Source organism: Aotus nancymaae, unplaced genomic scaffold (assembly GCF_030222135.1).
Source record: "Aotus nancymaae isolate 86718 unplaced genomic scaffold, 86718_ANA_hifiasm-v0.15.2.pri h1tg000033l, whole genome shotgun sequence".
Lineage (NCBI taxonomy): Eukaryota > Metazoa > Chordata > Mammalia > Primates > Aotidae > Aotus > Aotus nancymaae.
The window spans coordinates 47214491-47240944 of record NW_026988447.1 but is presented as its reverse complement, the minus strand read 5'-3'; the positions used below and the strand labels follow the sequence as shown (position 1 = coordinate 47240944).

Here is a 26454-nt window from a genome sequence, read left to right as displayed (position 1 = left end):
CAGACCCCTGGCTGAGTGAAGAGAGAGAGTAGCTAAGGGTTCTTGCCTGCCTCTAAGGCTCTCCTTAGCTAGCACTGGCCCAGGATCTTTTTGGCAAGATGGTGACATTCATGCAGGCTCTCCTCAATCTGAAATAAATAGGAGAACTATTAGTCAATCACAGCAGGGAGCATGACTGGTTTTAAAACGCATTAACAGAACATTTACATGGACACCAAGGGCACTTGGCATGACCCTTGTTTCCCTTCTTGAAGTACAGAATTTGGAAATCACTGCCACAGCCCAGCGCAGCTCACATGGACCTGCCAAGACCAGCAGAGTGCATAGGAGGTGCAGCAGCACCTGGGTAATGCCTCTGCTCCAGCGCCTCACTCTGCTTTGATGCATGTGTTTATCTCCATAAATTGCAACCAAGCCTACACAGTGATCATTTTTAAGTTTTACTGATTGCCTTGTGACCTTACCTCTCTCATGGGGCCAGAAGAATGATGGCGAAATACAGTGATTGGCAGGAGCAGCTGTGGAGTTACTTAATGAGTCCTGGTGGGACCGTTGCCTTTGCTGGGGAAGACTCAGGTATCTCTGATGTCCAACATTCAATAGGAGCAAATCTTTTCCACAAATGCCCTGGGAATTCCCTATGTATTACAATACTCGTGTAATAATCTCATACCCTAAAAGAGACTATGAAAATATAATAGATAGAAAGTAATAGGTTTAGAAGTGCCTGTGGACCCAGGTATTGAGAAAAGTCGAGACAGACTTTTGGGTAGAATTCAATCTTCTCATATTGTCATTTTTTCCTACTATGTGCAAGACATACATCAGGTTGTGGGAGATACAAAGATCTTTGTGTTGTAATCTTAGCTTTTAAAGAATTTCAACTAGCTGGTAGTTTGGAAACTAAAGGGAGCTATTTCCAAAGTAACCTTGATATAGTAGCTTGGCGAAGATTTTCTTCTCCCCTTTCTCTCCTTTCTATAGCCTTTTGTTTTTTTTTGAGATGGAGTCTCACTGTGTCACCCAGGTTGGAGTTCGGTGTACCTCTTGGCCTACTGCAACCTCCGCCTCCTGGATTCAGGTAATTCTCCTGTGTCAGCCTCCCGAATAGCTGGGATTACAGGCACTTGCCCCATGCCCGGCTAACTTCAGTATTTTTAGTAGAGATGGAGTTTCACCATGTTGGTCAGGCTGGTCTTGAACTCCTGATCTCAGGTGATCCACCTGCCTCAACTTCCAAAAGTGCTGGGATTACAAGCATGAGCCACTGCGCCTGATCAGTTCTCAATAGGCTTAATCTGCAGAACCAGGCTGAAACTCTTTACCTCTCCATTCCTCCTGCCGGCATCACCAGAGTGATTTTTAGCCTGATTCGATTGTTGGTTTTAGTCATGCTCTTTTAGCACATGCTTCTTTGTTTTTTTCCTTTCAATATATATTTTTAAATTTTACTTTAAATTCCGGGTCACATGTTCAGAACATGAAGGTTTGTTACATAGACATACATGTGCCATGGTGGTTTGCTGCACCTATCAACCTGTCATCTAGGCTTTAAGCCCTGCATGGATTATGTATTTGTTCTAATGCTCTCCCTCCCCTTGCACACTTGACCTTGACAGGTTCTAGTGTGTGATGTTCCCCTTCCCGTGTCCATGTGTTCTCATTGTTCAACTCCCACTTATGAGTGAGAACATGCGGTTTTGGTTTTCTGTTCCTGTGTTAGTTTGCTGAGAATGATGGCTTCCAGCTTCATCCATGTCCCTTCAAAGGACATAAACTCATTCTTTTTTATGGCTGCATAGTATTCCATGGTGTATATGTGCCACATTTTCTTTATCCAGTCTATCATTGATAGGCATTTGGGTTGGTTCCCAGTCTTTGCTATTGTAAATAGCAGCACATGGTTCTTAAAAGGCAGCGTTTTCTGGTTTCTGTCAGCCTTTCTTCCCTAGGTCAGACCTTACTTCTACTTGTTTTTGCATTGCCTTCAATGAAATTTCCTCCTGTCCAACTCAGATACCCAGGAAGGCTTACACATGGAATCCCTGACCCTTTAGATCAGTTATTCTCAAAGTGTCATCTGCAGACCTCTGGTGGTCTCTGAGATACTTTCAGGTCAAAATAATTTTTGTAATAATACTAAGGTGTAATTTGTCCTTTTCACCATGTTGACATTTGCACAGATGGTGCAAAAACAATGGTGGCTGAAACCACTTGCACCTTAGCATTCAAGACTGAGAGAGAGAAATGTACCAGGAGCCTTTGTGTTCCTCACTATCATACATTTGGCTTAAAAAACATGATGCCAGTTTCACAGAAGGATATCCTGATGAAGCAATTAAAATTTGATTTTTATTAAATCTTGAGTGTACATCTGTTTAATATTCTGTGTGACAAAATGAAATGTACATATAAAGAACTTGGGCTGAATACTGAAATGCATGTTTACCTCACGGGGCATTTGCACAAAATTGTTTGAATTTCAAGCCATACTATCCATTTTTTTAAATTTACGGGACACCATTTTTACTTTAAAGAATGACAGATAAAATATGGTTATTCAGACCTGGATATTCAGCAGATATTTTCTAGAAAATAAGAAAGGCCATCTGCCCCTTTAAGAGAAACAACTGACAATATTTGAACTTTCAAGGGAAAATTAAAATTTTGAGAAACTCTTACCTGCCACTGTGAATTTGACAGCATCCCAATACTTAAAAGCTTCTCTGATGAGATCATATTGAGAGTGATTTTTTGATATTATATAAAGAAATGTGTCAACATTTGGAAGATCCACATAACTCAGTGAATCGACATTTTCCAAATGGCCAATCCAAATGTAACAAAGTCACACATGCATAAAAGATGCATTCAAAATGCAAATGGACAATAGATTGTTTTTTGAATTAACAGAGTATGAAAATTTTGTTCCTATAGTTTTAGATTCTGCACTGCAACTTTGGAAACTATTGCTTGTTGAGTTCAATGTAGTATCAAAGAAGAATATAGAAAATTACCCTATAAGTCTATTAATGTACTCCTCTTTTTCCAACTATTTAACTGTGTGAGGCTCAATTTTCTTCATGCATTTAAATCAACACATCACAACAGACTGAATGCAAAGCACATCTGAGAATCCAGCTGTCTTCTTTTGAGCTCAGATGCTAAAGAGATTTACAGGCCAGGTGCAGTGGCTCATGCCTGTAATCCCAGCACTTTGGGAGGTTGAGGTGGGTGGATCACTTGAGTTCAGGAGCTCAAGACCAGCTTGACCAATGTAGTGAAACCTTGTCTCTACTTAAAATACAAAAATTAGCTGGGTATGGTGGCGCATGCCTGTAATCAGAGCTACTCAGGAGGCTGAAACAGGAGAATTGCTTGAACTTGGGAGGCGCAGGTTGCAGTGAGCTGAGATCGTGCTACTGCACTCCAGCCTGAGTGACAGAGTGAGACCCCATCTTAAATAAATAAATAAATAGATTTACAGAAGTGGAAAACAATACTTCTATTCTCACCATATTACCTGTTTTATAAAATATGGTTTATTTTTCATAAAAAACATGTTACTTATGTTGACATACAGTGGGTTTGTTAAATTTAATTAAAATTTAAAATTTCTTATTTTTGATATCTACTATGGTAAATACCAATAGACAGAACTCAAAACAGAGTATCTTTGAAGTCCTTAATTATTTTTAGGAGTTTAAATAGTTTCTAAGACCAAAATATTTAATAATTGCTTCTATAGATTGCATATTCTTAAATAGTGACGATGGCCTAAATGAAATTCCAGTTAATTAAAGCTTTGAAAGTGATCATTTAAACCCACCCTTCCCTGAAAGGGCAGTCTTTCTGATATGATTAAATCCCCCTGGCTCCTGCACCAGCCAGTTTTTTTGTCAATCAGACCTCTCAGTATGTGCTGTGGCCGGGGAGGTAGATATTCTCTCAATCATGTGAAGAGATTATCGGCACTCTCTTTTCCCCCAATACCCTGCTACAGTAAATGTTCAGTGCTGCCACCTTAACTTTCTTGAATTAAAACTATGAAAAATATTTATAAATTTTTACGGTCGATACTTTTTAAATTAAAACTTCAATGACAATTTTATAAGATTCTTTCCAAAATGGAAAGAATGTATCTTATGTATCATATATGTATGTATCTTATATGTATCATTGCTTGACAAAGCATAGAATTAGGAATCTGGAGATGTGGAAAATGATTCTCTCAGAGCTTAACTGCTTTGCTCAAAGCCACATGAGCTGGGTGACAGAATTAAGATAAGATCTCCAGTTTAGTAATAACTGCAAGTCTACAGCAAAATAATAGAACTTACGAATTTTTTAAAAGTCTCTACTCCTGTCATTTGGAGAAAAATTTTCATTGTACATATATCTTCTTTATCTGTAGTTTTATTCATGAGAAAACTAGAAGAATAAACTGATTCGTCTAGTTGAGGCAAATACGGGAAAATTTCAGATGTCTAGAGCTAAGGAAAAACAGGGCATTGCAGACAGGTGTATTTGTTGGGTACATGAGACGTTTATATCTGAAACTGAACAGTTTCAGAAAAAATAGCAATACAAGCAAGGTATCTGGGACCTTCCATTACAGATTCTAATTCAGTTCCTTTACTTTATTAACGCAGAAATGCCTCAGGTTCAATTATAGCTTTAAATATCAGAACCTCTTTTAGCTATTTGAGATGTACTCTTTCCTAAAGGTATCACATGTTTTTCTGCATCTAATCAGTCTGCTAAAAATGATGTAAACATTTTAAATGTCTGCAGATTATTATTAATATCCACTATTTTACTCGAATAGAGCAGAGGCATTAAGTCCCATTGAGCATATGAGAGTTTTTTACACATTCAGAGAGCCCCCCAATCTTCAGAGCCTTTTTGTTGTTAAGATTTTTATGTATTTTAGAATTTGGCGTTTACTCCCTAACTTTGGCGTTTGTATTAACTTTGCTGTTGATCTATCAGTGTTTGCCCAAAAGAGCTAGGATGTTTACATTCTTAGGAAAGAAAGAAAAGCAGAAATACCATTCCATATTTGTACTTAGTGTTCTAGCATCGTGATGGCTGCTTTATAACAGCTCATAGCAATTATATTGCAGCATCATTTCTGCCTGTGAATCACTTTGGTATGCAGATTCTTAAGTATGCAGCCCCGCAGATTAGGGCTCTCATTGCTGTCAAAGATAGTTATTACTCCAGGAATCTTTCCAGGGTTGCTACCACGAATACTTTTTACTTTTATGGTGACTTGGTCTCTGAGGGTAAAGACAGTCATCCAAAAGAAAACTTTTTGTCCGGAAATATCTTGGTAACAAGAGGAGGAAAGGTCATGATGTTCAAACCAAAATCCAACATGAGAGCAGGTTATGAGCTTGAATTGAGGTATTGAGTGTAGAATAATAAAAAATCATAGCGTATTTGAATGTATACCTGTCACCTGATTTGAATATACAGTTTTAACTTTATTTTCATTATTGAGACACATGATTTATAGAACTGAACCCCAAGGGCTGAAGCTGGTGTTTAAGATCTGGATAGCAAGCCCTATTAAAGTGGAATTTTGAACTTATTTCTAAAATCTTAGCAACTATCATCTTGTTGTGCACCCTCTGACCATTCCTGTGTTATTAGTTGAAGAATACAGACCTACCTAAGGCTTTAGTTTAGAGCCAGTTGGGGTGAGGGAATGCTTATTAAACCTTGTCTTATGGGTATGAGGCAGTTTTGCAAAATGCCTGAAGTGGAAAATTGAGGAAAGGCTGGAGCTTCTGAAAGAGTTGCTAGATCATGTAGACTACATTTTTTGTCAACAACAACAACAACAACAACAAAAACCTCTGAAACTTTAATTGTTGCCTGAAATCACGATCATCTCTTTCATCCTCTCTTAGTTATTGCCAGGTCCCTGAGACGTCATCATATGGATTGAGAATAGTCGCACATGTGATAGACAAATTTATGCTAATTTTCTCTTTTTGATCTATTTCAATAGATTATAATAGTGGAATTTAAGAAAGAGATTGTCTTGTTTTTATCACTCACTCTGACATTTTCCAACAGGACTTGTCAGTGAATTATAGATGAAAATGCAGCTCCTGAGAAAAAATTTAGTTCTCCTGATAGCAAGCTGGCGTGATTGATATGCCATACTACATATACCACAAAATAGTTCATGTATTATGTATTAGGTTGATGAGAATTCAAATCTGATACCTGCTTTCTAGTCAGTCTTGGAAGACCCGAAAATGAAGAGAGAACAACAGAAGAGAAAACGGAGTTTTTGTTTTTGTTTTTTTTATTTTGCAAGAAATTACTTGTTCACATGACTAAATTAGCATAGCTGAAAGTCTTCTCAGATTTAGTCTATGAAATGTAAATAATGTCATTAAATTTCCCAGAGAAGTTTTAATTTTCCAATTTCACTTGGTGTTGGTAAAATAAATCTTTCCTGGCATGGACAAAGAAATGGTAAGCTCCACATGTGAGTGAGAATGAGTGATCTTTGTCTTTTTGCACATGGCTTGTTTCACTTAAGATAATGCCTTCCAGATCCAACCATGTTGTTGCAAATGAGAGGATTTCACTTTTTTATGACTGAATAATATTCCATTGTGTACATGTACCACTTTTTCTTTATCCATTCATCCCTTGATGGACAAAGGTTGATTCCATATCTCGGCTATTGTGAATCATGCTACAATAAACTTGGCAATGCAGGTATCTCTTCAATATGCTGATTTCCTTTATATTGGATATATAGCCAGCAGTGGGATTGCTGGATAGTTCTAATTTTAATTTTCTGAGGAACCTCCATATGGTTCTTCATAGTGACTGTACTAATTTGCATTCCCACCAACAGGGTATGTGGGTTCCCCTTTCTCCACATGCTTGCCAGCATTCATGATTACCTCTCTTTTGGATAAAAGAGATAGAGAGTAGAATGGTGGTTACCAGAGACTGAGAAGGGTGGAGGAGAGGGGAGGGGGATAAAGAGGAGGTGGTTGATGGGTACAAAAATGCAGCTAGAAGAGTAAGATCTGGTATTCTGTGGCATAATAAGATGACGATAGTTAACAATGATTTATTGTATGTTTCAAGATAACTAAAAGAGTAGAATTGAAATGTTCTTGGCACAAAAAAATGATAAATGTTTGAGGCGATGGATACCCTAATTGCCCTGGTTCGATCGTTACACATTATATGCTTGTATCAAAATATCACACATACCCCATAAATATGTATAACTGTTATATATCATAATAATTTGAAATAAAAAATGTTATAAAGGTGGTAAGCTGCGTGTTCTCACTTATAAGTGGGAGCTGAATGATAAGAACTTACAAACACAAAGAGGGAAACAACAGACACAGTAGTTTACTTGATGGGGGAGGCTGGGAGGAGGGAGAGGAACAGAAAAGATAACTTTTGGGTACTGGACTTAATTCCTGGGTGATGAAATAATATGTATGACAAACCCTTGTGACATGTGTTTACCTCTGTAACAAACCTTCACATGTACCCCCAAACCTAAAATAAAAATTAGCAAAACAAAACAGAACAAAAAGGTGGTAAGCAATGAAACGTAGTACGGCATTTGGTAACTACTGACATTACCAATATCTCTTAGTTATGTGATCTGCTTAAATTGGGAGACACTAAAAAGGAATATAATATTTTCAGGGTAAGAACTCACTCAGGGTCTAATATATTATATGTGGAACGCAGTCTCTAAAGGAGTGTTTTCAAAGGAAAGGAATTACATCATGTGCTCACACAGCTATTTTGTGTCAAGTCACAGTTTATGACAGATAATTATACTCTATTTTGAATTTGTAACACATCGAGTCATAATATTGTCTATTTTTTAATCTTTAAAAACATTTTACATATAACTCTAAAATAATAAAGGGGAAGAAGGAAAATGAAACAAAATAAAACAGGTCTTTCCCAACCACTGTTTATGGACTAACCAGGCGATCTTTCGTTTCCTCTGCCCCGTCCCTTCCATCTCCTCCCCAGCTTCACTCCCCGCCCAGCCAATCACTGTCACACTACTGTCCTCTCCTTTTTCTCTCCTCACTCTAGGCCTCCGTGATAGAGAATTTAGACTATCGTTTAGGCAGTTCACAGAGGCAGTTTGTGTGGTGGGTAAAAAGATAAGCTCTGGAGTCACATTTCCTGGATTCAAATTCTGGTTCTAGCTTTGCAAAGTGCCTACATTTTCTGATTCAACATTTTCTTACCTATAAAATGAAGGTAATGGCAGTCCAACTCTACATGTACAAGTGAGAACACATATTTCTAATAGAGATTTTGTAGAGATAAATAATATAAGGATGTAAAAGACATGGCATAGTAAATGCTCAAGGAAAACAAACCACTAATATTTAGTCGTTTGTATTATTACTTGTGCTGGGAAATATGATAAACAAGCTTGTCTTCTTCCACCTTTCAGTTATGAAATGTGTAATTATGGAGTGAGATAGAACATTATATTATGAAGAGATGATGTCAAATATCTGGATAAAAGTGGAAAATAAATGCAGATGTCTCATACATGTTTTATAGCTTCTCTTTTCACTTGTCATGTTTCCTTCATGTGTGTTTATGTGTTTGTATGTGTGTGTAGGAAGCCAACACATTTGAATTCACCAGTCCCTTCTTGAGCACCTCTTTGAGCTGTAGGTACATCACGGAACTTTACACACATTATTTCTAATCTTGATTAAACATCGAGACTAATAAAATTCATTAGCACCACTTACACTTTAGAAAACTAAGGCTCAGGGTGGTAGCGTAACTCGTCTAAGTTCAGACAGATAGTAAGCATCAGAGGAACACAATTGAAACCTGTATCTTGTTCCTTCGGAGCTGGTACTCTTTCCCACTACTACATGTATTTTATGAATCCAAGACTAACGGCTTAAGGAGACTGGTTGATAAGTTCACTGATAAAGAATTGGTATCATCTATTAATGTACTAATAATTTGTGGTCTAGTACTAATAGTTTGTGTTCTAAACTTAGTTTTGTGATGCACAGTGTCTTTCATTTTCATAAATAAGAACACTTCCAAGTGTTAGAATCTTTACTCACATAAACATGTACAATTATACAAATTATAAAATCACATAATTACACACAACAGAAGGTAGGGATCTTAGGTACACTAGTACATGTTTATCCTTCGTGATGCTACTATGAGACCCTGTCATACCATCTTTATTTATTTGGTTGTCATACCATCTTTATTTGGTTGAATAGTTCTATAAAAAATGGAGACAGCGTAGTCCTTCAGAAAAATTTAAGTGACAAGAAAAGCTATCATACATAACAAGGTTCTTGAGGGAAAAAGATTTCTTGTTGTTCCGATGAAGGTCGTGAAACGCGATCTCAGCCGTTGATTGTAAATGTTGATCTCAGAATGTATTCTCTGAAGGAATGCTAATGACTCTTACCATGATGCACTGGCTTATTTAGATACCATTAAAAGCTCCAACTTGACAAGCAGGATGATGAACTGCACTTTTCCTATCAAGCAACACATGTTTAGATAACAGACAGCTCTATTAAGTTGGGAGATTATTTATTTTTAAAGAATCATTTTTCATCTTCTTCTGCAATCCCAGTTTAAAATTCAGACAACTCATGGCTGATAAAGAGAACTTCTACCTAAGACTGGGCCTTGCCGGGATACAGAGTATAACAACAACTCTGTTTTATCAACATAAAACCTCTTTGGTCCTCCAACGTATGAATTTTCTGTTCAAATCCTGGTACCTCTGGTTCTATTGAATGCATGACTTTATGCCTCAAAAATATGCTTTGTTGCCTACATAATTTTTATTATAAATAAGTTTCAATAACTGAAATGTGAATGACTCTAACCCTGACACCCTCTAACCCTTTACTTATTAAAAAATTTCTTGTGATCTTTTATTTTAAATATTTCATGCAAGACAAAACAAAACAAATACATTTAATAGCTAAGTGAATATTTTCAAAATTAGGTTAAATTCTCTTTCTCATTACTTTTGTTACTTCCTTATAATCTTGAAATATTGAATTCATTTAATATTTTCCAATAAATTAGTATATTCTGCCCCAAGAGGTAATGATATTGATTTGTCAGAAACAGAGCAGGCTTTCTATAGATTATAGTTGATGACAATAGAAGGATAGACCCTGCCAGAACAAAACTAATTGAATCACTTCAAATTTCAATAATGCCATTGTTTTGACTCATAAAGGTAATATTTTGCTTTCAAGAGCATCATTTAAAATGCACTTGTAAATATAAACTTTAAACCTATATCAGTTAATATATGAATTATAATTTAAGACTTTAGCAGAAATTAGTGGGCAGCTTTTAGAGATAATTTGAAATACATTTTGTGCCCAGTCAGAAATAAGCCTAGTGATGAAAACATCCCTCAAGAAGTGCTGCTTACCTCGTTTTCACCTCTCTAGACTCAGAAGCTTCATTTTAATAAAAAGGAATGATGCTTGGTAGAAAAAATCTAGAAAAACATCATAAAGTATTCTTAAATATGAGACCATAGGGTCGTCATGTATGGTTCATTGAAAACTATTGAACTCATAAAATGAAATCTAAGCACATTAGTATCATTTAGGGCTCCAGCAGGAAATAGGTGACATGCTCAAAGAAGAATTCAAGAGAATGTAATGCAGAGAATAAAAGTAGTTTTAAGGGAACCAGCAAATAATGAAGCACCCAGAAACCCAGAGATTAAGAGCAAGAAGCTATAACCACCTGTAGGCCCAAAGGTACAAAAAGATAATGTGTGTTGTTGGAACCTAACAAGAGCTAAGGTGATGATGAGGGGCAGGCTGACAGGAGCTAGACTGAAGAACAGAGCCACTGCCAAACCATGGCCCAGCAGGTCCACCAGGGAGAGCACATACCTAATCTTTTGTTCCCCTTGATCTTTGATCTCTTCCTGGTGCTTCCTGTTGACCAAATCCAACCAGGAGCCAGGAGCCAGAGTGCAAGGGAGCACAGCCAATGTGGTCTCTAGAGGCCAGTCTTCCCTGCAACACAGGAGAGGGTAGAGAATGGACCTGGAAGGGCAGAGAGAGAATAACCAGCACCACACTTTACCATAATCATTATTATACAGCCTATCAATCCCTAGTTATTCCTTACTAAGGAGCTGATGGGAACCCTCTGCCATTATTCTACTCCTCTGGATTTCTCTTCTTCCAGGGTCTGAAGTTCCCTTCTAGCTTTTTATTCAGTTGTTGTTCCACATCTTTCTTCACCAGAATGTGATGCAGTGCTTATGGCAGGGATGCTTTTACTTTCTGCAAAATAATCTCTTTTTTCTTTCTTTTCTGCTAAAGTTTGCTTAGTACCATGCCTGGAGTAGCTGATTTCAATGAAGCATTTCTCTCTTTGACATACTCCCTAATATCCAGGCTCTCTGGTGCCCCACTATACTGGGGTGGTTTTTTCAGTCCATTTAGCTGTACAGCTCTCTCCTCAAACAAGTTGCCCTGTCATATACATCCTTCTTATAGTCATGGCGTTTCATTCATCTTGGCAATGGGAAGGATTTTAAAATTTATTTTAATGCAAGAGGTCACTTTCTCACTGGAGTAAAACCTTACAATGTGGAATAATCATCATAATAATTTTTTTTGTTGTTTTATTGAGACAGAGTCTCACTCTGTCACCCAGGCTGGAGTGCAGTGGCACAGTCTCGGCTCACTGCAACCTCCGCCTCCAGGTTCAAGCAATTCTCTTGCCTCAGCCTCCCGAGTAGCTGGGATTACAGGCACGCGCCACCATGCCTGGCTAATTTTTTTTGTATTTTTAGTAGATACAGGGTTTCACCACGTTGGCCAGGTTTGTCTCGAACATCTGACCTCGTGATCCGCCCGCCTTGGCCTCGGCCTCCCAAAGTGCTGGGATTACAGGCGTGAGCCACCTTGCTCAGCCAGTAATGATGTTTTGAGACAGGGTCTCACTGTGTCCTCCAGGCTGGAGTGCAGTGGCGTGATCTTGGCTCAATGCAACCTTCGCCTCCTGGACTCAAGCAGTCCTCCCACTTCAACCTCCTGTGTGGCTAGGATCACAGGGATGCACCACCACGCTGGGCTAATTTTTTTTTTTTTTTTTTTTTTAGAGAAAGGGTCTTGCCATATTAACCAGGTTGGTCTTGAATTGCTGAGCTCAGGAGATCCGCCTGCCTCAGCCTCCCAAAGTACTCGGATTATAGGCGTCAGCCGCTGTGCCTGGCTTGAATAATTATTTTTAATGTCTAATCAATGTAAACTCTAACATCTTTTCTCAATCTCTGTTTTTTATTTCTTTTATTCTGGTTTCTTTACATTGATTTACTTTCTTTTTTCCTGTTTACTTACAGTGCTATGAATTAAATGTTGATATGGTACATGATAAAGTGTATGTCTGTGTTTATGTTCATAGCATGGCAAGAAGTGTTTAAATGTTCTTACAGACTGACACGTGAGTTAAAAATCAGGGCTGGTGTTACACTTGACAGATCTGATTATTTCATTCTACTGTCTCCTTTTTTTACTCAGATTCGAAATCAGAGCAAAGCCTCAGGGTCTGGGCTCTGTGAAGGAGATGAAGTGGTTTCTATCAATGGCAACCCTTGTGCAGATCTCACCTACCCTGAAGTCATCAAGCTCATGGAAAGCATAACAGACTCTCTCCAAATGCTCATCAAAAGGTACAACGAATTTGCTGGAATATGTATTTTCTCTTGAAGCTACATGGGAAAGATTACAGCTTCTACTACATATGTAACTTGTCATTTATAGAGAAAATAGGGGTGCTTTGTAGAAGGTTAGTATAGTTAAACAGAAACACCACTGTGTTTGAAAAAATAGTCAATTCTATTCAACCATACTTTCTGGTTAATTGAGAATTAAGTTGAAAATCATTGTTTCAGGCACTTTGTTGAAAATCTTAGGGATTTTAGGCTCTTTCCTTGGAAAGCTCATTATATTGAGCAAAACTTAATATTTCTTTGATAGGTCATGATTTTGTGATGGATCAGAATCACTCAGTTGTAATTACAAGATGCACAGATGAATTAAAAATGTTTAAATATTAGACCATTCAACTATACAATTTTTCATTAAAAGAGGATGCGTAAGAGACGGGAAAGAGAAACTTACAAGTAGCCAGATTTCTCCAGTAAAACCAATATTTGGGGGTGGACAAAAGCAGATGATTAGAATAAGGTTTTTGCACTACCAACACAAGTCATTTGGTAATTCAGTCTCTTCAAATACCACCATCCCCATGTAGTTGTTTAACACTATAGAAGAAACCTTTAAACATAAAAAAAGAAAGAAAACAATGAGAACAATAACAAAAAAACCTTCAGCATTGACATTTTTATGGTGTACAAATCACAGTACAGTCCATACTGATTTTGCAACAGAAGCCCTGAGTATTGCATTATAATGTATCCAGAAAGGAAGGCTCTGGTTTCCTGGAGAGCAGATTTTAGGAAGATGTCAGAGGATATCTCAAGATGAACCTTAAAGCCCTCCAGGTTTTTCTTCAACTTTGCAGAAACACTACATACAGTTACCCCTCTGCTGATCATTCGGTATGATTCTGTTCTGGGATAAAAATGAACTCACTGTGGCCAAAATCTTGAGACAATAAAAGATATCCAGAATTATTCTTATAATCTTCCATCTAAATATTTACCCATCAAACCCAGTGTTTAAGGTCTTAGAGTCCTTCCTTCATATTATGAAGAGATAATGTTTATAAAATACATAATTAAATTTATAAAATAAAAAATTTACAAAATAAATAATTAATTAGTAGGATTCAAAATGGAATCTCAATTGAAAATCAAGTCAAAAGCAATCATCATCATCACCACCATGACTACTACTTGGAATATCTGAATATTGTTTTCTGCATTAAATATTTCTCTCACTCATATCACTGTCATCTGTCAGTGGAAGACAAGAGTTTTTACTTTTCCTGAACTATTGCCCAGAGATAGCTGGGTGAGATTATTTTGAAATAACTCCTTTAACATTCCATATCTATTATCTATTATCTTAAATTTTGTTAAAATGATAAGATTTTTAAAATTCTATAATTCTGACACATAAATTGTGGACTTGATGAGTACCTATGTAGACTGAAGGGAAATGAATGTTTTAAGGCATAAAGCTTTACTCTTTCATGCTTTTATGATTTTTACTCATGTCTATACATTTACTTCAGCTGCTGATAAATGTTAATATTTGTCTGGCCATTTGTCTGTATTCCAGTCTACAAGGCTGGCATGAATTGAAGCTATCCTCTTCTCAGCTTCACAATTGATTGCTAGCATAATTCAAAGTGATTTAATCTAATTTCATCACAGGGACTTCCTAAATTAAAACTCTCTGAACTTTTGATACCCTTAAATTCAGTTTAACAGTATATGTAACATTTTCTACATAATAATGATCTAATTTGCTAACATCATTCTTTTTAAATACTATATTATAATGTTGTATAAATACTGTATTACCAGGAACCTTTTCCAATTACTTGCATATAGAGAAAGCTGCATTGTATTTAACAGTTAGTTTGTTTTTGTTATGCTTTGTTTTGTTTTGCCAAATGCAGTTGAAAGCAAAGTTAGGAGTTAAGTATTTTGAGCATTGGTCTGAAATTCCACTACCACATAAATTCTACGGTAAATTCCTTTGAGTAGAATACAAGTAGAAGCTCACGCACTTCAGTTGATGTTCCCTGCATTAGTCATAACTATCTTTTAAGGAAGGAGGAAAGGGGCAAAGATAATTATGCTGCTTCTAAAGTAAAAAATTTACAAATACAAAAAATGAAGACATTTCCTACAGCTGTTCTGTGAATAATACTTCTAAAAACAATTCGAGTTTCAGAAAGAAGCTATCTAATTACTAAACTGACATTGCTTCTTCTCGCAAACCCAAATTTGCACAAACAACTGAGAACAGTTAAGGTCAAAATCAAAGAACTGTGGTGTACAGCTCCAGGCTCCTTAGCTGAGAGGTAAAGGAACAGTTTGGCTTCAGGTATTCTAAAAAGAGAATGCTTCAAGAAACAGGTTCAAATAGAAGAAAGGGAGACATCTCAGATTATAAATACTCCATGACTTAATGATTCATTGCAGCATGGAAAGGATTTCTCTTTACACAAGAGTACTGGGCTGGGTCCACTTATTACAAAACACATGCTCATTGGGGATTAAAAAACAGCTTCTATTTCATTCCTTTCAAGAAAGCACAACCTCTAAAAGGATTACTTGAGTTATCTGTAAGTTAAGATTGATCTAAAGCTGCTGGACATGTGACTATGTGACTTCATAATGTCTAGACCAAAACTTAGTCAATAAGACATTGAAGTGCTTTGTCACATTCTAGCAAACCCATTATACGAGATACCCAGATTCCAAGTACTTACAGGATCCATGTAGCTACAACCTGTGCTTTTTAAAAATAAAAGCTGAATTTAGGATGGATTCAAGTTTCACAATCTTGTGTAAGAGTTTTGTTGCACTTTTAACAAAGTTTATTTGATATCTCTTTAAGTTGCAATATGAACATGTTGCCACCTTCTGTTTTCAAATATGTTGCAATTGACATTTAGAAGAAAATATTTTTACTATATCATGTATTAGACATCACAAAAGTGTCAGGAAGTTCTTTGGCAGGTGAAACAGAGTCTGATTTAAGTGTCTGGAATGATTTTTCTGTGTGCAGACCGTCCAGTGGAATAAGTGAGGCTTTGATGTCTGAAAATGAAAACAAAAACCACGAGCATCTCACACATGGAGGGTATGTGGAAAGTACCACCCTGCAGATTCGACCAGCCACAAAGACCCAGTGCACAGAGTTCTTCCTTGCCCCTGTCAAGAGTGAAGTTCCCCTAGCTGAGGACCAAAGAAGTAGTCCCGATTGTGCAGGGAACTTCAAGGAAGAAACAGGCCTGAGCTACCAAAGTGCTCCCCAAATGCCTGACTCCCAAAGAGGATGCATGGCAGAAGAGCTGATCTTAAGGGAGAAGGCAGAAGTAGAACAGCCCGGCCCTGTGGTTGAGCTGCAACTCTCCCTTTCCCAGGAGAGACATAAGGGCACGAGTGGCCCTTTAGTGGCTCTCCCGGGAGCTGAAAAATCTGAGTCTCCTGACCCAGACCCTAGCTTGTCACAAGACAGGATTGTCCACATAAACTCGATCCCTACCAATGAGAAAGCAGACCCTTTCCTGAGGTCCAGCAAGATAATCCGGATCTCCAGTGGCAGAGAGTTGAGAGTGATCCAGGAAAGTGAAGCGGGAGCTGCGGGACTGCCCCAGGTGGAAGTGATCCTCGACTGCTCTGACAGGCAGAAGACAGAAGGGTGCAGGCTTCAGGCAGGAAAGGGGTGTGTGGATTCTCCAGTGGAAGGAGGGCAGTCAGAAGCACCTCCTTCTCTGGTATTCTTTGCCGTCTCATCAGAAGGCACAGAGCAGGGAGAAGATCCACGCTCAGAAAAGGATCACAGCAGACCTCACAAGCACCGAGCGCGGCATGCACGTAAGTCCTGCCTGGGCTGTCAGAAGGGGCTTGGGAGTTCAGGGCATTTTGCTCCTTCTTTGCTTGCATGAATTTTTCAGCAAGGTTTTTCTTATGTTTCCTACTGGCTTAAAGAAATATTTAATTAATGCACAAAATCACAAATGTGACATTGTGGAGAATACCAGTTTCTAAATGGGAAACAGTAAGTTTGAACTTCATATAGATTGAAACATTTTTCATGAATTTCCTTTTATTCCCGAAGGCACAGGAACTGTTAAAGAAAATAATATTGTCAAGGTACCTCTTCAGTTTGATTCAGAAAGTTGAAATATTTCATGGTAAAACAGCATAAGAAAGCACTTGAAGTCATGTGGACTCAGTTTAAACGTCAAAAACCGTTGAGTCTGCTACTGAGAGGTGTCTTTAAAATAAAAGCTCTACTACTGATATCAGAAACAGATCCTCGTTTTGAAAAAAAATCATTGTGCAGCTTGATGATGCTTGCAGAAGTGAGTTTGACAGACAAGGACATGTGTATACTGAGCAGTTACATGATCCTCTCCGTTTTGTAAGTCTTCATTAGACTGCAAAGTGTTTCATCTACCTTCTAGACACAGATGTCAGTCTTCAGTGCCATGTGGAGGCATTTAAATGTCCCCAGACATAAAATATATTTAAATTCAATGCTTTGTATGGCATTTTGTTTTACCCAGGGTAGTGAAGACAGAAAGGAGAATAGGGATAAGAGTTACAGTTAGGTGTTATGATTTCTGTTGTTTTCTTTCATGTATTTTTTAAAACTAATTTGGAATATTATTTGAGGATGTAAAGGCTGACAGGCAAAGGCACTTGACTATAAATGACAAAAAACAGCAATGCATTCGGTTATTCAAAGTATGATATTAAGTCTTCTAACCTATTGTTATTTCTTTCAAAGCATATTTTTAGCATAACCATTTGTAGCTTTATTGGCAAGTGCTGTTAATCATTCCTTATACTTTAAGCATCTGTAGGCCATCTTCACATTTATAGCATATTAAACAAGAGTATTGAGACACCATTCACATACTTTACATGTTGGCAGTGAAGTTAGCAGCAACTGTGCAACTGTGACTGTCAATTTAATAAGTTGTATAACACTAGTCAAAAAAAGGAATTATATTTAGTAATAACCACAGTTATAACTATATTCTCTCTATAAAATTTGATCACCAGGAAATACCTGTAATCTTATTATAAATTATTTCCTCGGATTATATTTTATTTTCAAAAAACTAACCATTAAGTCTTACTTTTTTCCAGGGACAAAAAGAGCTAATTTTCAATCATAAAATAGTCAAAATATTTTTCTTAATTTTCCACTTAACTATTTTAAGGAATTAAAAAATTTAGGGGACTCATACTCATTATCATTGAAAACATGATATAATTAACTATAAATTATAGATGCTATATGTTTATTTGCTATAAATTAATTTGTCACCAATTAATTTTATGATAGTAATTTTAAATATTTTTATTTCATAACCATCACAGTCTTGTTTTAAATGACTTAATTTCTGCATCAGTTTTTGCACAGTTAAAAGGGTCACAAGTCAATTTTTACATTTCTCCAAGATTTACCCTTATTCTTGCTTCAATTAAAGTAACATTGCATTTCCAAAATAGCAAACATTTACAAACAAATCTGTCTAGAAAACTTTGTAGCTAGAGTTTCTTTATGTATTTACAATAATGCCATATTTTGAATTATAACTATTATTGATTCAGTACCCTCAATGATTAATTCAGTGTTTTGAATTTACATTAATCTAGTAACTGTGAATGAAAAGATTTGGGGCAGTTGTCAGGGCAAAAAAAGAAAAAAGAGAAAGAAGAAAACCTCAATAGCTAAATTCATTACATTAAAACACTTAGAAAAGTTTAAAACATCTTCTTGGGACACTCGTCCCTTTTTAAGATACCTGGAAACAGTTTTATGCTGACATTTCATTTTAAAATATGGAAGTATGAGGTAGGTCTTATCTTGTTTTTAAGAAAATATTATGTCTTTAGATTATGTTCTTCTTAATTCTAATATTATCCTATTAATTGGCATGTAATAACCAGCTTTTATTATTAAAGTGGAATAATATAATTATTATTATAAAGTGGAAGTATCTCTAGAGAAACAAGTGTATGAAACATATATTCTAATCAGCATATATAAACTGTTTTTTATGTAAACAAATAGAATATGGCATTGTTGAGTGTTATATAGAGTATATTATTGTAGAAGAAAAAGTGTTAAGAGAAATAAAAGAGAGAAATGAGTTGGATTCCTTCAAAATTCAGTACCCAATTGTAATTTTTTACATATTTATTTTCCCCCAGGAGAGTTCATTTCTGAGCTGCTATGGTGTCTTCCTTGAACTCATCAGCTCAATATAATTTTTTTTTTTTTATTTCCCTAGGGCTCAGGAGGAGTGAAAGCCTGTCAGAAAAACAAGTGAAGGAAGCAAAATCTAAATGCAAAAGCATTGCCCTTCTTCTAACAGATGCTCCCAACCCCAACTCCAAGGGGGTGTTGATGTTTAAGAAGCGACGTCGGAGGGCCAGGAAGTACACCCTAGTTAGCTACGGTACTGGCGAGCTTGAGCGAGAGGCGGACGAGGAGGAAGACGGTGACAAGGAGGATACGAGTGACGTAGCGTTTCTCGGTGCAAGTGAGTCAGAGGTGGATGAAGAGTTACTGTCTGACATTGACGACAGTACACAAGTTGTGAACTTTGACTGGGATTCTGGACTGGTGGACATTGAAAAGAAACTGAACAGGGGGGACAAGATGGAGATGTTACCAGACACCACAGGCAAGGGAGCCCTCATGTTTGCCAAGAGGAGGGAGAGAATGGATCAGATCACAGCCCAGAAAGAAGAGGACAAGGCAGGTGGAATGCCAAGCAGAGAACAAGATGCTGCCCAGACAGATGGCCTGAGAACCGTGACTTCTTACCAAAGAAAGGAGGAAGAGTCGGTGAGAACGCAGAGCTCTGTGAGCAAAAGCTACATCGAGGTGAGTCATGGTCTTGGCCATGTGCCCCAACAGAATGGCTTCAGTGGGGCATCTGAGACAGCAAACATCCAGAGGATGGTCCCCATGAATAGAACAGCCAAACCCTTCCCAGGGTCTGTGAACCAGCCTGCCACCCCCTTCTCGCCAACCCGAAACATGACGAGTCCCATCGCTGACTTTCCTGCACCTCCACCTTACTCTGCAGTCACTCCTCCCCCTGATGCCTTCTCCAGAGGGGTATCAAGTCCAATTGCTGGCCCAGCACAGCCCCCTCCATGGCCCCAGCCTGCCCCATGGTCCCAGCCAGCCTTTTACGATTCATCTGAGCGAATAGCTTCCCGAGATGAGAGGATCTCAGTGCCAGCAAAAAGAACAGGAATATTGCAGGAAGCCAAAAGGAGAAGCACGACAAAACCCATGTTTACTTTTAAAGAGCCCAAAGTAAGCCCAAATCCTGAACTCTTGTCACTCCTTCAAAATTCAGAAGGCAAACGGGGCACTGGAGCTGGAGGTGATTCTGGACCGGAAGAAGACTACCTCAGCTTGGGAGCAGAGGCTTGCAATTTCATGCAAAGCACCTCTGCCAAACAAAAGACCCCACCTCCTGTTGCTCCAAAACCTGCAGTCAAGTCCTCATCCTCCCAACCAGTAACTCCAGTTTCCCCAGTCTGGTCTCCAGGAGTGGCTCCCACCCAACCTCCGGCCTTCCCTAAATCCAGCCCATCAAAGGGCACCGTTGTCTCCTCCATCAAAATAGCCCAGCCTTCTTACCCTCCTGCCCGGCCTGCAAGTTCTTTAAACCTGGCTGGTCCCTTCAAAGGACCACAAGCAGCAGTAGCCAGTCAGAATTACACACCCAAACCAACAGTTCCCACACCAACAGTCAATGCTGCTCAGCCTGGTGCAGTGGGACCATCCAATGAGCTTCCAGGAATGAGTGGGAGAGGAGCTCAGCTCTTTGCTAAAAGGCAGTCGAGAATGGAGAAGTATGTGGTCGATTCAGACACGGTGCAGGCCCACGCTGCTCGAGCTCAGTCTCCCACTCCATCTCTCCCAGCCAGTTGGAAGTACTCCTCCAATGTCCGAGCACCTCCTCCTGTGGCTTATAATCCTATCCACTCCCCCTCCTACCCACTAGCTGCTCTCAAGTCTCAGCCATCAGCCACACAGGCCTCCAAAGTGAGCAAGAAAAAGGGGAAGAAACCGCTCAATGCATTAGATGTCATGAAGCACCAACCGTATCAGCTCAATGCATCCTTGTTTACTTTCCAACCTCCAGATGCAAAGGATGGCCTCCCCCAAAAGTCATCAGTCAAGGTCAGTTCAGCCCTGGCCATGAAGCAAGCTCTTCCTCCTCGGCCGGTGAATGCTGCCTCACCTACGAATGTGCAGGCTTCGTCAGTGTACTCAGTACCAGCCTATACCTCTCCCCCATCCTTCTTTGTAGAGGCCTCCTCACCAGTCAGTGCATCCCCAGTGCCTGTGGCCGTTCCCACCTCGCCAAAGCAAGAATCAGCCTCATCATCTTATTTTGTGGCACCAAGGCCAAAGTTCTCAGCCAAGAAAAGTGGTGTCACAATTCAGGTGTGGAAACCATCTGTTGTGGAAGAGTAATCTTGTAGCTGAAGCTGAGTGTCCACTTTGCTTGAAATGAATTGTTTGCAGTGTTACTTGAGTCCCTGAGAATGCCTAGCGAAGTCCTCAACTTACTTAATTTCAGATATGCCACCTCCCAATCTGGGTCCAAGGAGTAAAATATTTTTAATGAGTCAAAAATCCAACTCAGATTGACCTAAAATATATTTATCTTCTTTGCACACTTAAAAGAATCCAGGAGCACTTCAAAATAGACATGTACCATTTTATTAAGTAAGCAGGATACTTAGGATTTATGCAGTGGCCACAAGAAAGACAGTGATCAGTGTTATCAAACATTAGGAATCAGCCTTTATGTAACACAACAGCTGTGCTCCTATGGTGAAAGGTTCAAATGTAGTGAAGATATAACCTATATTGACTGAAATTTCCCTTTTAGATAGTGCCTTTCTCTATTACTAGTGTAAAGGAATAAGAAATCTATTGAGGACAGGGAGCAGCTCTGGTCTGTCAATCTCAGCCACCTGTTTGGTATCACAGAGGAGGTACTTGGAGGATTGTTGGAATGTATATCATTTAGTAAGAAGTGGGTAAAAGGGTCTTAGTAATTACTGAGCACTTACAATGTATTAGGTTCTTTGCCAGATGTTTTTACATATATTAACATTTCAGAAGACTTATTTAAAGTAAATGGGGTTGGGCATGGTGGTTCATACCTGGAATCCCAGCACTTTGGGAGGCCGAGGTGGGAGGACTGCTTGAGGCTGGGAGTTGGAGACCAGCCTGGGCAACACAGTGAGACCCTGTCTCAATAATAATAATAATGAAGTAAATGGGATAAGGAAAGAAGGATAATTACCTTTAAAGATTGATTCCCACCCTCCCTCCCCAGTTACTTAAGGAACTAAGTGAGTACATCTCCAGTTGCCCATGAAAGCATAAGTTTGTTTTCCTCAGCTGAGGCAAGTGGTAGAGTATACAGGATAATGAAGTAATATGTAAAAAGCAGGAAGCACATAAAGGTATGCATGGCTATTGTTTTACCTGGAGAAACCACGTGACTGGGACCTGAAGGGTTACTGATTACAGGGGCTGATTGTGAAGCACGAGGAACCCCATGTGTGCGGAGACTGTAGGGTGAGAACACACAACTTTTAGCATCATTTCTGAGTGACCTCACAGATTCTTTTTCTTGTGTTTGTTTTGCTTTTTGACAACTGCTTCTCCCACGTTCCTTGCAATTCTATTCTCTCACCTTCACTTTATTACTTGTATTTGATGGACCAGGATAATTCAGGCAAGGTTACCTTGTAAACTTGAATTGGCCACACACCATGTCGTCACCCAGTTGGCTATGAAGTGAATAATGGTACTGAAAGTAAACCTGAAGACCTTTCTTAGATCTATTTTAAGTCTGAGTCTGACCAACCATGGAAAATATTCGACATGAATTAATGTAGAGAACTATAAAGTATTTATGACAGCTCCAAGGAAAATCATCTACTCTATGCAAGAGATGCATTTAGAGACCTCTCAGATAAACTTGCCTGGCTTGAGGGTACACAGCACCAATTTAATCCTCTGAAAATATCTGTATTCCTGTTCTTTTTCTGCTGTCACTGTCAATCTGCTATATTTTTCACTATCCTATTAAAATATTACCATCTTCTTTATCTGTTCAATGTCCATATTTTAAAGTATCTTCATTGTATGACCTATTCTGATCTGAGTAACTCCTCTGATATTTCTCTATATGGCTCCCACAACAATTTCATTGTTAGCATATCTGTTTCTCCATACATTGTAAAACTGTAAGCCTTAGGTATTTCTCAAACATAAAAAGGAGAATTAAGTCAGCTGCAGAACAATGGGGCTAATTCTTCTGCTTTTTCTCTGGAAAAATCTTTCATTGCTTTTGGCGGAAATTTACCTAGAGGTTACAACCGCAGGATGTAACTTGGTCTCCTATTTGCCTTTTTGGGGAATCAATTAAGATTAATACAGGATAAAGGAAAAAAGCAATCTATTCATTATGTAACACAGTTGTTTGTATGACTTGTTCCCTGCAAAGGAAATCTGTTGAATGCTTGCATTTTGAATTCTTTTCTAATAGAACAACCAAAAAAGGCTTCTTACGGTGCAGCAGGAAAAAAGATCATTTTTATAGCTTTGCATTCTTAACATAGCATTTAAAGAACGGCATGAATTAGAGGAAAGGCGTGGAACACACAGGTAGTCAGTTTGAGATCATCGGCTCAAAAGTATCCTAGGATGATAATGACCCAGAAGTATTTCCAGTTGTCTAGTGGTTTGTGGCATGCAGGAATGAGAAGTGTTTTCTTTCCATTTCCTGTTGGACAGGTGGCAATCTTAGCAGAGCCACTATTTGGAGTTGATAACTGAAGACACAAATAACATGACTATATCTTCTGGTCATCCTAGGACTATTTAGAGTTCCCCAAAACCTTGTAAGAGGCATGTCAGGTATGCAGTAAAAGCATCTATGACTTCAGCTGGGCACTGGCAGCATAGGTCTCATCTTGGACCATACAGTCCCACTTTATAGAAGAGGGTGGAAATTCTCCAAAACAATATCCACAGCAAAGTCTGACCTCACTCTGAGGGAGATGGGAAGTGGGTGGGAGGACTAACCAGCTCCCTAGAGTAAGAGGAATTTCCTTTCCCTGTCTCTCCACCAGGGGGCTGTATGTGCCACCTTTCAGGTTGGGGCCAAGGAAGTGATCTCAGTGTGACAGAAGGGAGAGTTAGACCTCCACTCACCAGTTTCCCTACCATGGGGCACACTTTCAATCTGAGTGTTGTTGGCTTAGCTGTGTTAGCAGTAGTTTGATTGGTTGGTCCGCTGGTTATGAGGTGTTAGGGAGGCAGTTTTTGTTTAGTTTTTAGGACTTTGCCTCTTCCTTTGTCCTTAGCTTAATTTCTAGGCAGCGCATCCATGAAGCTGGTTTTCATTGCCAGCTCAAGAGTGGCAATCATTTCCTGTGTTCCTATGCTATGTTAAGTGCCTTATGTATATCATCCCAATCCACTGCATGGTTTAAATACGGGCACTAGAATATAAACGAAAACGATCACCACAGTTTCTTTCTGCAGGACCTTAAACATTTCTCTTTCCATGAGTTTCCCCTTAATAATGTGTCAAGCCTCTCTTCCTGACCGGAATGTTGTGCTGTAGTGAATCTGCATAACCCTTGAGATTCTAGGAGGAAGGAAGGTTCCGTGGACATGTAAGTACAGCATATTCCCCTCAGTCTTCTAGGAGGCCAGAGTGAGTCCCAGAACTGGTAAGACTGGGAATCTGAGCATTGCCACTTTAATCTTAGAACATTTATCATGTTGACACATCCTGTTTATTAGACAGGAAAAAAACATAGTTTCTGCATTGATAGTGTAAAGCATACCTTGTTAGGAACATGTTTTGTAAGACACATTTGGGTTTTCATTCTAGAGCATGTGAAACTTTGTACTTCAAAATATATCTAGTATGATTGTTAGTGATAACACATATAAAGGCTTTGCATTAACTGTTTTATTTAATTTTCACAAGAAGCACTTATTTTAACCATAGGAAAACCAATCTGAGTGACAAATAGTTCTTTAAAATAAGCCAGGGTTATTTAGCTATTCTAGAAAGTGCCAACTTCTTGCAAGAAGCAGGCATTGTAGAACAGCTGAGAATGATCACACAGCCTAAATTCTGGCCTCGCAGCAAGAGTCACATCTGAGATGTCAAAAACACATGATCGACATTGAAAGGGGGTGGACTAACATATGTGGGACCATTTTCTTATTTGCAGTTACGAGGTTAAAGAACTTTGAAGGTCATTTTGCTACTGAAAGGCATGTCAAACATTCTGTGTGGCTCTTTCACAGTAAACCCTCTTAAGAGCAGAAGACACATGGCTGTTAGTGTCTGCGTTTAGATTTAATCTCTCAAATAAATGCCCCCCTTTGCTGCATAAACGAGGGCTTATGCAAGCACCCACATTCTAAGGGTTAGTTATTGAAATCAGTTGCTATTTATGAGTCACCACTGGCCCAGTAGGCAGGGTATTTGAAGTTATGGTCATCAAAAAGAAATGATTGTTTTTTGAAAAGCTAAATGCTTAAAATGCTTCTAGAGGGAAGTGGTGGGGCGTATGTTCATTCCCTCTTAAAATCAGGGTTGTCGAGTTTGTTTTTAAACATTTTTATAAGTTCATGAGAAAAACTATATAAATTCTAAGAACCAACATTGTATTCCCAGAAACATGACCCTCGCTGGCCTTGGGTCCACATATCATTGGACTCTGGGGGACACAGAGACGCCTGTGACACTTCAGTGCTGCCGAGTTAGTCAACAATTATTCTGGGAAAAGCAGAATTGAGTTCTTCTCTAGATGTCCCACCAGGGTTGACCAAGGGCCACAAAGCAGGCTAATAAATTCCCACAGGATCCAGACACCAGGCAAAATTGCTCTAAGAAGTCAGTCACTGTCGTCCCTCTGTGGTCATCCTATGAGCGTCATGCCAATGAAACCCTCCTTTCCGGAGAAGCCCTCGAATCAGAATTACCTTTTTTCTTGATGTTATCAGGTACAGCCAGTGTCTTACTTTTTTTTTAAAACTGTATGTTTCTGTGATCTGTATATTTGTACACGAAACTACCTGGCACTTGGAAATCACAGCACTATTCAGAGGCAATTGAATAAAGAGAAATTTAATTTAAAGTATCAAATCCTGTCAGATATTTCTCAGACTTCTGATTTTATCAAAGATTTGTCAGCCAATAAAGTGCATCCCAAGTGTACAGGGGAGAAAGCTAGACTTCTAAAGAGTCCTGGAGTTTAAGTAATTTTTTTGTTATTGATATAGGTAATAATTTTTCTAATTTGTATGTTTTGGTTCCAAATGTAAAGCTCCTCATGTTTACCTCTGTTTATGTCATTCTTGACATGTTTATCTAAATTATGTGTGCTCTGTGACTGGTGAAATGTAAATCTGTGTAAATCTGGGATCTCTAGTCAAGATATCACAAGGACCTACTTCCCAGCCTACCTGTCCTTCTCTACCTGATAATGTTAATACTTAAAATAACAACATTCAAAGGTAACATGAAGAAATCCTGCTTTCACAGCTCCTACTTCTTGGGCTCCTTAATAACTACTGACGGTTTGTTCATGAAAAATTTTAAAAATCAAAAGATTGCACTTGTCCCTGAGTTGAAAAA

The 26454-nt window shown here is 38.5% G+C and overlaps 1 protein-coding gene across 5 annotated transcripts in view; it reads left to right on the top strand.

Annotated features, from left to right (window-relative positions):
* Positions 1 to 26454, top strand: part of SYNPO2 (synaptopodin 2) — a 169275-nt gene that overhangs the window by 119215 nt on the left and 23606 nt on the right. For 2 of the 5 annotated variants that reach the window (XM_012473023.2, XM_064383920.1), the window contains exons 2-4: positions 12594 to 12745; positions 15783 to 16594; positions 19030 to 21212. In XM_012473023.2, coding sequence (XP_012328446.2) covers positions 12594 to 12745; positions 15783 to 16594; positions 19030 to 21212 — 3147 coding nt within the window. Of the gene's footprint in view, positions 1 to 12593; positions 12746 to 15782; positions 16595 to 19029; positions 21215 to 26224; positions 26338 to 26454 lie in introns of those variants that run through there. The other 3 variants (XM_064383922.1, XM_064383921.1, XM_012473025.2) reach the window with 3 other exon arrangements.